Here is a 16,151-nt window from a genome sequence, read left to right on the forward strand (position 1 = left end):
ATGCGGCCAGGTATTAATTATTATGTTATAATTTCTAAAAATATTGTAACTCCTTCTTTAATTTTATTTGCTTCTATTAAATTTTTTTAAACAATAGTGATTGTTTTCTTCTAAGCAACGTTAGGTATGACAGAAGATATTAAAGGAAAACTGTATTTCATTCTCTGAGCATACACCAGTAACTGGCTGGGGCTAGGGAGCCTCTTAAACGCAGCAGCAAGCGCTAGAAAGTCAGGAAGGTGATCTGATATTTGAATTTCCACTTAGACAATACAACAAGAAGATAATCCACTTGTGATTAACTATAACTTTGATAACCCTACAAACCACACACACCTCCATTTAATCCACTTTATAGTAACAATTTTCAAGGGAGGAGAGGCACGAAAATTTGTATCTAAAACTTCAATTTTAGGGAATTTATTCAAAAAATAAAAAATGTCTACCAGCTCACTTTTAAACATGTAACTAAAAAAAGCCCTAGAACTATAATGCCAACTTGAGAGAAAAACATAAGGAATCTCTAGCTACCAACTACTTTTGAACATAGAAGCCAGAAGTGGAGTCTCAATAACTTCATTCTTCTATTTTCCTACCCTAACATATACTAAAAACCCACCAAACTTTCCCCTTATCTTCCATTAACGAATTTCTCTTTCTTGTTCCAATGAGAAAAAGTATATATGCTTGTAAAAAAAAAAAAGCAAGCATTCAAACAATACAGTGATACCTAACAACAAAGGTCAAAGGCCCTGTCCAGGTATGACTTAACTGTGTATGTATCTAAGGTGGCCGTGGCAACCTCTCATGAAAAGAGAAGACTGGTAAAGGTCTAGCCGAGACCCCTGGCTCATATCTGATTCACTGGTGGGTGTGTGTGAGTGCAGGGTGCTGTTTAATTCTCTTCAAAGGGGTATGGAAGGAGGATGACAGAGTTGGATGAAACCTCAAAGACCATTTAGTCTAAGCCATTGATTTGGCATGTGAAAAGACATACTCAAAGTGATTCCTCCCCCCCCCCACCCCCCCCACCCCCCGATCCCCCAGGCTTACCCAGCTTGGGTAATTTCAGTTATAACTAGAATCCAATTCTTCATTTCATTTCAATTTACACGTATAAAAGAAAAATCAGTGTATAAATGGGGACCACTTCAGTGTAACGATGAACTCCTGAAGAGGTAGGCTGGGTTAGCAAAATACATAGAGCAGTGTTGAGGTGCTCTCTCTCCCATAAGTAGGGGGACAAATAAAATCGGTGAACCATACTTTAAGTATGCGAAATATCCTCCATCCCAGGACTACTGACAGTATTTCTATACTAGTCAGTATTTGCTGGTTCCATAGGGCAGGTGAAAGCAGATGAATTAATTGGTGAGTAAACATGACCAGAAAACATGCACAAACACGTACATCAGTAATAGCATCAATCAAGACCCATGGAGTGTAATTATTGCTCAATAAGAACAGAAACCACTCTTAGAAATCACACCTCATCTTTCCAAACCACACCAAGCAAAAACAATAATCAAAAACTGATTCTACTCTGTGATCATTTCTGACCCCTTGATGATAGCAAAAAATCACTGCCTCCTAACTGATTATAAGGAGCGTGGAGGTCCCTGGGGTGGTCACGGTGAGCGCTCTGAGGCTGTCAGCCCCTATCAATCACCTTCTATTATAAATGAAGGTTTTCCAATCTTGCGTTTCTCTCAAAGCTTTCATTTTACCTGGATTAAGCTGAAGCAACAACATTTGAACTTACTGCTCCTATTCCCGCTCCCCAAATAAATGCTATTAGCAGAGAAATAGGCTTTTCCACAGTAGGAACTCACAATCAAAGCAGACAACAATGATGTGGTCACATATAAAGGACATTTTGACCACAAATACTTAACACATACATTATACAAATTTCATCAACAACCACAGGCACGGGATGGAGTGTCTATTTAAGGGTGCCAAGAGAAAAGAGGGTCTGTGAGTTGTACATTTTAGTTCCTGAAATAAATGTCGAGTAATTCCCATATATTCATCAAAGTGCCACACTATTCTCTTGGATTACAGAAGCAGGTCTCCTACGAGTTTGACACTATATATTTTCACTGCTTAGTACTACCTGCATGGTGAAGTTGTTTTTCTAAAATATTCTAGATATGTCTGGAGGAGGCAGTTTTAAACTCATTGAAAAAGGCATATCTTAAAAATAAGAACACCTTAAGGAGAGGGCTTCATCTTATTTATGTTTGTAATATTGACAGCTGGCTGGGTAGATCTTTGTTGCATTAATATAAAACAACCCTGTGGGGGGTACAGTTTATGTAAATATGATCAGAGTTACCATCATACACATTTTTCTGTACCAATAAATAGACTTCATTATTTTTAATGGCTACATAAATGTGACAAAGAACCAGAAATAGAATGGAAAGGGAAAATAAGAGGGAAGTTCAGAGTTACAACAAACAGGCCCCTGGCTGCCTAGACAGATATGAAAGGGGGACCCCAAAGTAGTGCATTATGACATGTTTCATTTCATCCACGTGGTATTTTTTGAAATGTAGCTTTATTGTCAACACTAAAATATTGAGAGAGTTCACTTAAAGATACAGATTTCAGGCTTCTCTTAAAAAAACTGAACAGGTGATCTGGCGATTCTCGTCTTGCATTCCTACTCAGTAAAAATCTGCTGTTTACACTCTAGTTTGCCACTGGAGATAATCACAGTTCATTCACGATGGCTTCCTGTCTGGCCCCTGATGGCATTTGAAGGACTAAAGGAAGTTTTGAGCCTGAAAAAATAGGAGGCCTGAAAGAGGAAGCTCATTTCAGGATAAAGATTAGGAGCCCACCAAGAACAGGTACGGACAGAGAGGGCGCTACGGGCAGTCAAGAGAAAAAACCGCTGGCAGCTGATGCAGACACAGACCTTGGGATTCACATGAAGTCTGGGTCTGAGAGGTAGAACTGTCAGCTGCCCATGAAGCCATCTGAGAAGGTAGATGAAGTGGCTTGAAGAAAAAGTGTCAAGAAATAAAGAACAGAGGACCGAGCCCTAAGTACTGTCCTCAATAGAGAGAAGAGGAGAAAAAAAAAAAAGTGGAAAACTAACTTAGCACCGTAGGTTCCCCATGATCTGGCCCCAGCCTAACGGCCTAGCTTCATTTTCCGTGCCTCTTAGGCAAGCACCCTCGATCCCAGACCGTCCTGTTTCTTGCTTGAGAAACCCGTGTTGCCGGTGACTTCTTCAATTCTCTATTTCCCACTGCCTGAAAGGCTATTTTCTCCTGCCTGCCTATGTTGCACCTCTCTAAAATGAGCTAAAGAGCTGCCCCAAACAGCTGCTCCCGCAGTGTCCTGTGCAGCTCTACTGAAGCCTTTATCACACTGCCCCGAGTGTGCTGCCTTCCCGTCGGACCTAGCACTCCACCAGGCCAGGGACCAGGACAACTCCGGCATTTTATTCTCAGCGCCTGATAAACAGAGGTGTTCAAGAAATGACAACAGAACAAAGGAAGGAGCGGTAGGATAAACCTTGGGGTGATGCTGGGTCACAGAAACCAAGGAGGAGCTATGTCTGCAGGAGAGAACCATCTCAAATGCCAGAAGGTATTCAAGGAGAAAGAGGGCTGGCAGGAGGCACTGGGTTTTAGCAAGAACCCGTCACTAATGAGGCTGAGGGATAGTCTCTGACACGTTATTGGAAAATAATCTGGTAACATACACCAAAACATATACTCAACACAGCCTACACCTTGGGTCTGAAATACATCTGTAATGGACAATGTGAGTTTTTATTTTGTTTTGTTTTGCTTTTTCCCCCCAGACATCCAGATCCAAGCCTTGTTTCCATTTTGCAGGCTCTCCCATCAGGTGACGTTCCGAGAGGAGGCAGCGCGTCACTTCCACTCAGGAAGTCAAGGCCGCCAGGTTCTCAGCCTGCCTCCCCTGGGCACAGCCAGGCCTGGCCAGCTCGGCACACCCCTCACAGGACAAGGGAGGCAGAGATGTCACTTGGCTTCTCTGGCCTCACCATCCGGATCAGACTCTTTTTGTCCAGGAGACAGCTTCTCTGTCCCCTGGCCTGCCAGCTGTCACTTCTCTGGGCCTCAGATAACCTTCCAATAAGGGCCCCATGGTTACAAGACAGCCCAGGGCTACTCTCTGATTCTGGCACCTGGAAGTATCATAACCAAAATCCTACCCGAGAGAAAAAAATCCTAAACATGGGAAAAAAGCTCTATGCATGTAATGACCCATTATTCATCTAGCAAAATGTAGAGATAAACTAAGGCCCCCAAACAGGGGTATATAAGTAAATAACAGTGTATCTACTTGGTAGAATGGTACTAATTACAAAGTAAAATATGTGTATAACAAAACATTTAAAACATAAGGGTTTAAATATACAGTATTACCATAATCTTGTAAAAAAAAAAAAAAAAAACTTATTTGCAGAAAAAAGACCAGAAATACCAAAATATTAAGCATAGAACTATTTGTCCTCAATTTTCCTTAATTTTTAAATTACAAAAGTAATACAGGCTTACTGTAAAATATTCTAAAGACATAGAAAGAAAACAGTGATAATTCTGTCACCCAGCTCCATGCCTTGTCCACGCCCACCACTCCCAAGTCACCAAGGGTGACTACGTCCCCTCTTCTACCCCTTCTCTTCAGGCTCCAACAAACACTGCTCATACAGGCCTCTCTCCCTCCCTCCCTTCCTTAAATGGGACCGTAGTGTAATACACTCTGCTAATTTTGCTTTGGTTTTTCACTTTACCACACTCAGAAGCAGCTTCTCCTACTCATTCCTCAGACTTCCGCTCCAGCGTTGCGGCCCCGAGGAAACCTCTGAGCCCTCGGCTGCCCGAGATCAGCCTGCACTAGCTGCGGTTGTTCATGATTAGACCCCGTGTTCCTCTCCTACACTCTAAATCCCATCTACTACTCTAAATCCCGGTTAGTTCCGGTCCCAGCCCAGCGTCTGGCACACAGATGCTGCCCAGTGACTGTGCTGGCAAGAAGAAGAGAATGAATGAATGGAAAAGCTTGAGGACAAGATGGCCTTGAAGGCAGGCACGCACTGGTGGAGGACGGGGCGTTTCTCCAGCACAGGCGGTACGGAGACGGACACACACATTTGTAAAGGAAAAGGGGGTGGAGAAATTTAACTAGCTTACTTCAACGAACGATTGAAGGGGAAGGAAAAAGTAAACAATAGCCAAGAAGAAAGGTTCTTGATAAACAATAAGATAAATAAAAGAAACTGCACAGCTATTTCTTTGCTCCAGATTAATTGCTTATGTTTGTGATAGGCGTTTTTGTTGTTGTTGAGATAGAGTCTTGCTCTGTTGCCCAGGCTAGAGTGCTGTGGCGTCAGCCTAGCTCACAGCAACCTCAAACTCCTGGGCTCAAGCAATCCTCCTGCCTCAGCCTCCCGAGTAGCTGGGACTACAGGTATGCACCACCATGCCTGGCTAATTTTTTCTATATATATTTTTAGTTGTCCATCTAATTTCTTTCTATTTTTTAGTAGAGACGGGGTCTCGCTCTTGCTCAGGCTGGTCTTGAACTCCTGAGCTCAAACAATCCACCCGCCTCGGCCTCCAAGAATGCTAAGATTACAGGCATGAGCCACCACGCCCGGCCTGTGATAGGGTTTTAAAAATAATTCTCTGAGACACAAAAGTAGTTCTAAGATCTGTTAAATAAACTGGACAACTTCAAACTCAGTTTATTACCTATGGTTGATAAGTTCAAAAATGCCAATGTAAGAAAAAGCATGTCTAGGGCTGTGATATTATGATATATGTATATACACGTTTTTGTCCACAGTTCCTGGCTCATAACTCCCATCTCACTTGTTATAATGTTGTGGCACTTCAGGCCTCAGAAGACAGAATCTCTCTCTGACCTCCTGCCCTCCTTTCACCTACTCCTTTTTGTCCCCAAGGCAGGACTTAGAAACTGAAAGCATACTCTAATCTTCTCCTGCCTTTCTTAGAGCTGGCCACAAAGTTCTCTGACCTACCTTATCTGATTACAAATCATAAGACCCTTATTTCAGAAGGGGTCCTGCCCCATACCTAGAAGGAAGAAGTGCTGCACAGAGAGGCCTGGAAGAATCAATCTGAAGGCCTTGCTGGGTTTCCCGCCCCCACTCTATTAGTACTAGATCATAATCTTTTTGTCCAATCACATTTCTACATGGCTGCACATGCTTCAGCCATGCCTATGTAATGAAGTCTCCATACCAGGCCCAAAAGAATGGGGTATGGAGAGCTTCTGGACAGCTGATCACGTGGAGGTTCCTGGAGAGTGGCGTGTCTCATGGAAGCTTCACTCTCCTTCCTCTAAACCTCACCCCATGTGTCTCTTCATCTGTATTCTTTGTAACATCCTTTTAATAAACCAGTAAGCATAAGTAAGTGTATTCCTGAGTTCTACGAACTACTCTAGACCTTGGGTCATGGGATCCCCAATTTATAGCCAGTCAGTCGGAAGCAGAGGCAAAGCAACCTGGGGCTTGCGATTGGCATTAGAAGTGGAGGGCAGCCTTGTGGGGCTGAGCCCTCACCCTGTGGGCTCTGACGCTACACCATGCTCCAGGTAGACGCGTCTGAATGCAGATGGACTGGAGAACACCCAGCTGGTGTCTGCTGCAGAACTGACTGCTTGCTTGTTGATGGGGAGAAATGCCCGCACACCTTTGGTCACAGAAGTCTTCTGTGTTGACTGTTGTTGAGTGAGAGAGTAGAAAAAACACAATTCATGCTATTTTCCACTGGAAGGGGTATCCAAAGATAAGGTGACATCACCACCATTAGCACGTGCACTAGAGGTAGCATCTACTAATTTCATGGGGTGATAATGGCCTTCAGCCACAAAATTCCAAATTTTAGGGTTTGGTTTTTTTGTTTTTTTTTTTTTTATCAAATCTATTTCTAATCAAATGAGGATGTTAACTTCATAGCTCCAACATATCCCTACTTACTTTACTCTGTCATCACTGTATTCCTTAAAGGCTCTCTACGCTGGCTTCGCACAGAAGAGCCCCTGAGTTTTATTTGCTGAGGAGGCTCCCTCAGCAACCAAGTTAAACCTATGCTTTAACATAGCTGGTGTAGAGGGGACGCCCTACTACTGGTCACCATGCCACCTTTTTCTTAGTCTACAAGACAACCATGTGTACTATTATTAATTGCTATCCTCATTTTATAGCAAAGGAAACGGAGACTTAGAGAGGGCAAGCAGCTCTCCCAGCCACCCTGGCTGTAGGTGGCAGAGCCCAGATTGTGCCCCAGGTCTGTCTGAGGCCACACTTGTGGCTGCACTGTACTTACTACTCTTAACCACTGACCTGCCCCCCCCCAACCCCCGAGACAGTGGCGCTCTGAGGGCACTTGACCTGAAGCATCTGAGCTGAAGGCGAAGCCAACGGTTCTGGGTTGGCAATGTTAGTTGGGCCAATTTCTAACCACATCACTGAGGCACTGCTAAAATCACAATAAATACGCTTAGACAACATCACGTAATAGTCAATATGCTGAGAAGCAAGACTGTCCCTCCACCGAGCCATTCAGAATTCTCAGTCTGGTCTTTCACAATTGCTCCCTCCCTCAGACTCAGACAAGGCTCTATTTTGAATTCTAATGAGGACTAGGCACACTGAATATTTAAACTGCAATTACAAAGATCCTACTTTCATGTAAATGTCCTTAACACAAGTAACAGATCTGAAAATATAGAGGTACCAATGGAACCCATCGGTCTCATTTGTGTTTAGAAGCCAGCAAAAATCAATATTGTTTTTCTCCTGGATGCTATTGTTAGGGTGGGGCTGGGGGAAGAAAAGGGAGGAAAAACACCACAAAGATCGCAGTAAAAAATTTTAAAGCCGGGCTCTTGAGTGAAAGGTTCACAAAGAGGTGCTTGAATCCCTTGTTAAGAACTGAACAAACAAATTCATCATCAGGCCTTTCTCCTGTGTGGCCCCCTTGCAGTTCGGTCTGTATTTATAACTAGAAATGCCCTTACTCCTCAGCGTTTATGGCTGATATATCAGACCATCGAAGAAGATATGCTGAGGGTAGCGAAACAAAAAGCCATTTCATGGTTCACAACCTATTTTTGCACTCCTTTGTGTAAAATGATGATGTGCCGGCTGCTCTCCACACCTCACGCAAGTCTCCTGGTTAAACAGTAATGGAGTGCCCTGGGAACAGTAATCGAGTCACACTTGAATGAGCTGCTTGATTCCCACCCCATCCCCCGACAGTTAAAATACACCTTGCTCGCAGTTTCATTATGTTTGTGTATATGTTTACACACAAAATGAACCATTCGGCCTTGCACTGGAGAAGAGCAGGTGATTAACTCGTTGCTATGACTCGAGGCTCTTGGACTAACTCTCTGCCCCTCAAATGCCTTTCTTAAGATTGTAATTTAACTGCCATGGCATTTGGATATCCTCTTCAAAATGCCAGCATTTATGGAAAGGGAATATGGTTTACTTTTTTTCTGGTTTGTCCTCTGGTTGATTCTCTCTTCTGCTAGTACCAAATATAGCCATTTAGTTTTGAATTTCAGTTATTTGTTATTTCTAGAAATTCTATTTGGTCCCTTATCAGATTTTCTGTGTTATTTTTTTACAGTTTCCTGTTCTCTCAAGATGCTTTCAAGTTTGTCATTTATTTCTTTAAAAAGTATAATTGATTTTATGATCCATGTCTGAGAATTCTAATGCTGCAAGTTTGTGCAGATGGGTCTCCAGTCCATTGTTGTTCCTTGCTCATGTTGTGCTGCTTCCATGTACGCTAGGTTATCTTTGACTGTGTGCTGGTCATTGCCCTTAGAAATTTAGTTTCAGTCGATTCCTAGAGTCCTGGGATAAATACATTTTCCTCCAGAAAGGCATTTTGTTTGTTTTTGCCAGGCACCAGGAGCTATAACAGCTGAATCTGCCTCAAAACAAATTCAAGGTTTGATGTTCCTTGGCTCACTCTGAGGATGTATGCCCAGGGTGCAAATTCACATAGGGCCTTTCTGTGACTACAACTTTCCAGAAACTATATATACTTTTCCCTTTCTTTCTCTTCTCCTATTCTGCTCAGTGCCAAAGCTGCCAGACTCCCCAAGGGCAAGTTCACTTTTACTCTGAGGGTGTAGCTCTTTGAGGCCCCAGTTTAATGTCAGAAGGGTCTCTCATTACACTTACCAATTGGGAAGGTCCAGGGCCTTCATTTCCACCCCACTTGTCAGCCCCTCTTAGGCTACAGAAGTCCCTAACTTCTGTCTGCAAACTGGCTTTATCAGATTTTTAAAATTTCTTAAAAAGAAAATACTTGGAAGTACCTAAGAGTTTAGAGGCTAGAAGCAAAACAAAATGTCAAGGCTAGTATGTTGGTTCCTTAAAAACTCAAACATTGAATTCCCATTTTATCCAGCAATTCCACTTCTGGGTATATATCCAAAAAAGGTAGGACTTAAACAGATGTTTGTACCCCAATGTTTATGGTGGCATTACTCACAATAGCCAACAGCAGGAAACAACTCATGTCCTCTGACAGAAATGGATATACGAAATGTGGCATATATACACAATAGAATATTATTCAGCCTTAAAAAGGAATAAAATTCTGGTACATACTACAACACGAATAAACCTGAAGACATTAAACTAAAGTAAAACAAGCCAGCTACCAAAGGATAAATATTGTACGATCCCACATATAGAAGGAGATACTTAGAAGAATCCAATTCTTAGAGACAGCGAGTAGGGAAGTAGTTACTCCAGGGGCTGGGGGAGGGAGGAATGGGGAATACTATTTAGGGTAACTTTCAGTTTGGGATGTTAAAAAGTTCTGGAGATGGATGGTGGTAACGGTTTCACAACAATGAAAATGTACTTAATAACACTGAACTGCACATTTTTAAATAGTTACAATGGCAAATGTTATGTTACACATATTTTACCACAATACAAATTTAAAAAGAAAAGTCAGGCTAACTTTGCCAAAGGCTGCTAAACCTACTCAGTAAATTCCACATTATGCCTTGTGTTCATAGGCTTAATTGTTTCTTCTTTTGAGACGGGGTCTCTCTCTGTCACCCAGGCACGCTATAGTAGCGTGATCATAGCTCACTGCAATCTCAAACTCCAGGGCTCAAGTGATCCCCCTGCCACAGCCTCCTGAGTAGCTGGGACTACAGGTACCTGCCACCATGCCCGGCTAATTTTTCTACTTTTTGTGGAGATGGGATCTGGGTCTTGCTCAGGCTGACCTCAAGCAATCCTCTAGCCTTGGCTTCCCAAAGTGCTAGGATTATAGACATGAGCAACCGTGCCTGGCCCATAGGCTTAATTTTGATCAGTTAAAGACTTAAAAGGAAATCACTGAGTGCCTTAAATAAAGTCTTAAATAAAATCTGACCTCTCTACAGCTTTTGAGACCACATGCTGAACCTTCCTCAGTATGCAAAACCCAGCACAGCACTGTATGTCAACAAATGCACATATAATTGCAAATTTCCCTTTAAAAAAATGCAAAAAAATTTTCCTTTAAAGGTACTGGGTATTAAAAATTATACAAGTATAGTTATTTGGTTGTTGATCCATAATATTGATGGAACTGTTAAATAAATATTAGAAAAAAATTGAAGGGACAAGAGAAACAATTCTCTCTAAAGTATTTCCATTAAAAGAATAAAGACTTCCCCTCCCCTGTATCTATTTAACACTGCTGTACTGCTTGCTGTACTTCTCCCTTCAAATCATTGTATATAATTCTTTTACAAATAATATATGTACACAATTAAATATAAATGGGCCAAAAACATTTGTACCCCCATAATATTTTGAAAAAAAGATCTCAAATACAAATAAAATAAAATAAAGCTGTTTGTCCTAGAAAAAATATAAATGGGGCATGAGATAAATTTATAGTTAACTCATTTTAAGATACAAGTTTTAAAAATATATATTTTAGTAATTCTGGGTGTTTCTGAATTTATTCTATTTTCAAAAAAATTAACCATGAGTCTAGCTTAAAAGATGTTATCGACATTTTTGGGTATAAATACTAAACACTAGGTGATACTATAAAATAAAGAAAGGCAACAGTACAAGAAACATTCTGCATTATGATTTTACTCGAATGATACGTGCCACCATGTTGCAAATACAAAAACATACGTCTATGAATATATTCATTCATAGCATGACTAGCAACAGGACTGCTTATTAAAAAAGACCTCAAGAAAGCTGTCATTTAATTGTGAAGAGTCTTCCTACTTTGGACATATAGTGACAGTAGCTAATACTTGCTCACTGCATGCAATATACCAGGCACTGTTCTAAATGATATAGATACCTCACTCATCACTCATTTATTCCTCACAACAAAACAATCCTCTGAGGTCTATACAATTATCACTCCCACTTCAAAGATGGAAAAACCAAGGCAAAGGGGAGTTGGGACTTTCCCAAAGTCAGACAGCTGGTGAGTGGTGGAACCTGGGTGCCGGTATAGGCTCCAGAGCCCATTCATCTGAATTTTGACAACCAGGTTATCCACTTTCTTACAGCATGGAAACTAAGGTTCAGGTAGTAAGAGAGGTGGGTGTGAACTCACATCTCTAGTCTTCAAAGTTTCAGGACCTAGTGTAGATAACGAAGCCCTCATTGACAGAAGTCACATGGAAAGACTGGTAAAACAAAATTGAGGAGAAGCACAGAGTGGGTTGGCAACTGGTGGTGGGCACTGCTGGGGCTGGGACGGCGGGATGGGGAGCACAGGACGGCGGCGATAAAGGGTCAAAGGGTAGTGAGTAGGCCCCGCAGGGTTCCACTTCCTCTGAGCTTCCAGAGTCTATATCTGCACCACTCTCATCCTATTGTTCTAGATTCTCTTTTAATCAATAAACACAAGCGAGGAAGGTAACATGTCTCAAGTTACACATCTCAGGGGACCCTTGTAAGAGGTTCTAAAACTGGATAGATCAAGAGTATCTATGCATTTTCATACCATAAAGGCTAAAAATTAAGCAAAGCATATGCTTGAATCACCAGTTATTTATTGCTATTATAATTCTGTATTGAATAAAGATATTAGCTTTATAAACTTAGTACACCTTTGTGAGATGAAACACCAAATGACAATCACTGTGATTACTCCTGCTGTTACCACCATTTATCATCACTCACATGTGGGCAAGGCACCGTGCACAAGAAATACACAATTCAAACCTCACAAAAGCCTGCATCAGAATTCTGCAGAATAACAAGTACCTGCATTAAAACTGCTTGGCGTACTCGTTAAATAACGAACACTCTTGAACTCCACCCTAGACCCACTCAATCAGAATCTCTAGAGGAGGGCCTGGGAATCAGTATTTTCAGCAAGTACTCTAAGTGATTCTTATCTTGGCATATGAATCCCCATTTTACATATAAGGTATCAAATAGTAAAGTGACTTCACAAACATAACATCACCAAATATCAGATTTGAACTCAGTCAGACTTCAGCACTGGCCTCGTAACTGCTCTGCAGCTCAAGAGTCAACAGTTAAGTTTGTGGTTTAAAAAAAGGTACAAAAGCAAGTGAGATTGCCTTTAAAACCCACCAACCTGTATAATGTTATACGATTTCCCAAACCATTAATCCACATAAACATACAGAAAGGTTTCTTCTCTTAAACAAACAAACAAACAAACAAACAAAAATTAACAACAAATGATATGCCCTCTGAACTCCACACAATTAATTTCGTTTTAAAAAGATTTAAGCATCTTTTAGCAATTTCAATGCTTCATCAAATGGCACTGCCTGTATTATAAGACCAACCAAATCCCCGCAGTAATTAGACATAACGGGAAACTCAAAGCAGAGTTAATCCTCAAGCCACGAGAGACGCAGAGTCACGACAGCTGTCTCTTACCGCAAGAGGTGGACTTCCTGTCCACCATGTTCACACGCCTGGTTTCAGTGCGAAGTTTTTCATCTGTGTTCTCCACTAGGTTGGCAAGGTCGTCAATTATCTCTAGAAAGAAAAGCAAAGATACATGATTAATACTCCTGAAATACCCTGGTTTACATCACAGCATCATAGCTGTGGTTGTTCTTCCGGTAATAGTTCTCTGAAGTTCAGTAAGTGAAAAGGTACAGAACTCATGTAGATTCTTTGAAAACTTCAATTCTGATTCAAGAAGAAAAAAAAAAAAAGTAGTCATAAAGAAAAAAACTGGTTTAACATAATTCCAGGAGACAGAAAAGAAATGCCAACAAGTTCAGGGGAAAGAAAGCATGACCCACCCAAATTTATGCCCAGCCAAGTTGTCACTTAAGTATTAATATAAAGGTGAGAGACAGGCAGTTCAGAAGACTGCAGGGACTACCTGGCCCTTTCCTGAGAAAACCACTTGATGATGAAATCCAGACAACCACGAGATAAATAAAAATAAAGAATTCTTATGCAGAAACCATGACATAAGAGATGATGGTGAGAACTGAGAATAAACAAATATATAAATTAGATAACAGAAGGTATATAAATGTTACAGTGACAACAATTCCAACTGAAAAATCAGGCAACAGTTGGGGCGGGGAAGGAAAGAGGAAAGAAATTGAAAGCACTGATTTCTTCACCTCTCACAGTGAGTCATATCAAGCTATCGAAAAGTTAAACATATAGAAACTTACAGCCTTTCCAAAATCACCAAAACTTCAATGTTTTTGGCAACTTTTTGGTTAACCTTGATGGATATTTTAGTAATTACTCTCTCTTGTAAAGAATCCCTTTTCCCCCGCCCCTTCCTCCCCCCATTTTTTTTTTTTTTTTTCAGTGATTGCTTTGGAGATGCATTGTCCTACACAAGTCACCGTTTTTTCTAAAGTATTAAGTAAAGCAAACAAGAAAGTCAAAGAAAGTTTCCAGAATGATGTTTGAGCTGAGCTTTGTAGGCCATGTGGGTGAAAAAGCAGGAAAAGGGCAAAAAGATTAGTATCTAAAAGGCATAGAAGAGGTGAGAGTGTTCTTTTGGCCTCCTACAGCACTTCCTGCAAACCTCTTGTTACTTATTGACCTTTATAGCTGCATTCCAATTATTTGTTTACCTGCCTTTATTTGACAGAAAGAGTATGGCACAAAGTAACTTTTATTCATCCTTATATCTCCCACCCCTAGGAGACTGCCTAGTGCACAGCAGCATAAAGTAAATATGAAAAGATAAAGTCAATAAATGAATGGAGTCTAAAACATAACAGCATTGAATAATTTTCAAAGCACTTTGCTCCTTCTTAGAAAAGTGGATCTGAGCCAAATTCATCAAATATAAATATTATCTATGTAACACCTGCCTAGAAAATCTTTTGTTGTTATTTAACAATTCATTCATAACTCTCTACTCCCTTGTATTCAATGACATATTTACTCCCAGTTTTCTTCCCATCTACTCAGAAGCTCTGTCTAGAGTCTCTTTTTCTCTTAAATGCGGGTGATACCCAGAGTTTTGTATTGTTACTCTATATACTACCATGGTGATATTATATACCCACTACACCAATATTTAAATTGAAAATCTGAAATTCTTCTGTACTGGATAGCTCTCCAAAATTCTTGACCCGTGTAGCCAACTGCCTACTACCAATCTCTGTCTTGAAATACCTACAAACATCTGACTCTCAAGATCTCTAAAACCAAACTCTTCACCTCTCCCCAAATTTGACTCCCCATCTATATTCCCTGTCTCAATTAATGGCATTATCATTCATTTGCTTGCCCAAGCTAGAAATCTTCAGAGCCCCTTGGCCTTCTCCCTTCCCCTTCTCCATCTGCTATTCCATTTATTAGCCACTCTTGTTGATTCTACCTCCCCAGTATCTCTCAACCCTATCATTTCCCTTAAACCCTGTTACTAATTCCTCACAAAATTTGTCAGTGTTTCTAAAACCATGTCCTAACTTATCTTTCTGTTTCTAGTCCTGAATCATTTCAATCCATTTTCCACACAATAGTCAGGAACATATTTTTATTTTCTCATATTTCAATTATTAAAATTTAAATAGCCACATGTATTGAATAACACAGCTCTAAAGCAATAACTTTAAAAAAAGAGAGAAAGAAAACAAAAACACACAACCATCCACACAAGAGGAATAACTTAAAAATAAAAATCAATAGAGGAAATAAAATTAAATACTAAAAATTCATGGTTCACCTAAAACAAGGTAGGAAAGGAGGTACAGAGGAACAAAGGACAGACAGAACAAAAAGAACATAAATACCTACATCATATACTTAAACTCAACTATATCAATAGTCACAAGAAAAATGGAAATGGACTAAACTCAATTAAAAGACAAAGGAGGCCGAGCACGGTGGCTCACGCCTGTAATCCTAGCCTCTGGGAGGCTGAGGCGGGAGGATTGCTTGAGCTCAGGAGTTCGAGACCAGCCTGAGCAAGAGCGAGATCCCACCTCTACTAAAAATAGAAAGAAATTAGCCAAACAACTAAAAACAGAAAAAATTAGCCGGGCATGGTGGTGCATGCCTGTAGTCCCAGCTACTCAGGAGGCTGAGGCAGGAGGATTGCTTGAGCCCAGGAGTTTGAGGTTGCTGTGAGCTGGGCTGACGCCATGGCACTCTAGCCAGGGCAACAGAGCGAGACTCTGTCTCAAAAAAATAAATACAGAAATAAAATTAAAAAAATTTAAAAAAGACAAAGGATATCAGGCAAGATTTAAGAAAAAAATGACACAACTATATGCTTTCCTAAGAAACTCACTTTAAGTATGAAGCACAGATAATGTTTGCATTAGAAAGTGAGCATTGCTGTATTAATATCAGACCAGACAGAATTCCAGACAAGGAGTATTATCAGAGATTAAAAAAAGGAACTTTTCACAGCGTGAAAGGACACGCATGACAAAAATGGAAAATTCCTCAAAATTTGAAAATTAAGGAAATTACCTCTAAATTACCCACAGGACAAAGATGAAATCACAAGAGAAAGCAGAGAATATACTGAAATGAATGATAATGACAACGGCCATAGACTAGATGTTTGTGTACCCTCAAAACTCATATGTTGAAACCTAATCCTCCCCAATGTGATGGTGTTTGGAAGTGGGGCTTTCGGGAGCTGATT

The 16,151-nt window shown here is 40.7% G+C and overlaps 1 protein-coding gene across 2 annotated transcripts in view; it reads right to left on the reverse strand.

Moving 5' to 3' along the window:
• Window positions 1-16,151, reverse strand: part of STX8 (syntaxin 8) — a 264,310-nt gene that overhangs the window by 87,544 nt on the left and 160,615 nt on the right. For both annotated transcript variants that reach the window (XM_069483377.1, XM_069483378.1), the window contains exon 7: window positions 12,944-13,045. In XM_069483377.1, the coding sequence (XP_069339478.1) occupies window positions 12,944-13,045 (102 nt within the window). The remainder of the gene's footprint in view (window positions 1-12,943; window positions 13,046-16,151) is intronic.

The sequence above is a fragment of the Eulemur rufifrons genome, chromosome 9 (genome assembly GCF_041146395.1).
Source record: "Eulemur rufifrons isolate Redbay chromosome 9, OSU_ERuf_1, whole genome shotgun sequence".
NCBI classification, from domain to species: domain Eukaryota; kingdom Metazoa; phylum Chordata; class Mammalia; order Primates; family Lemuridae; genus Eulemur; species Eulemur rufifrons.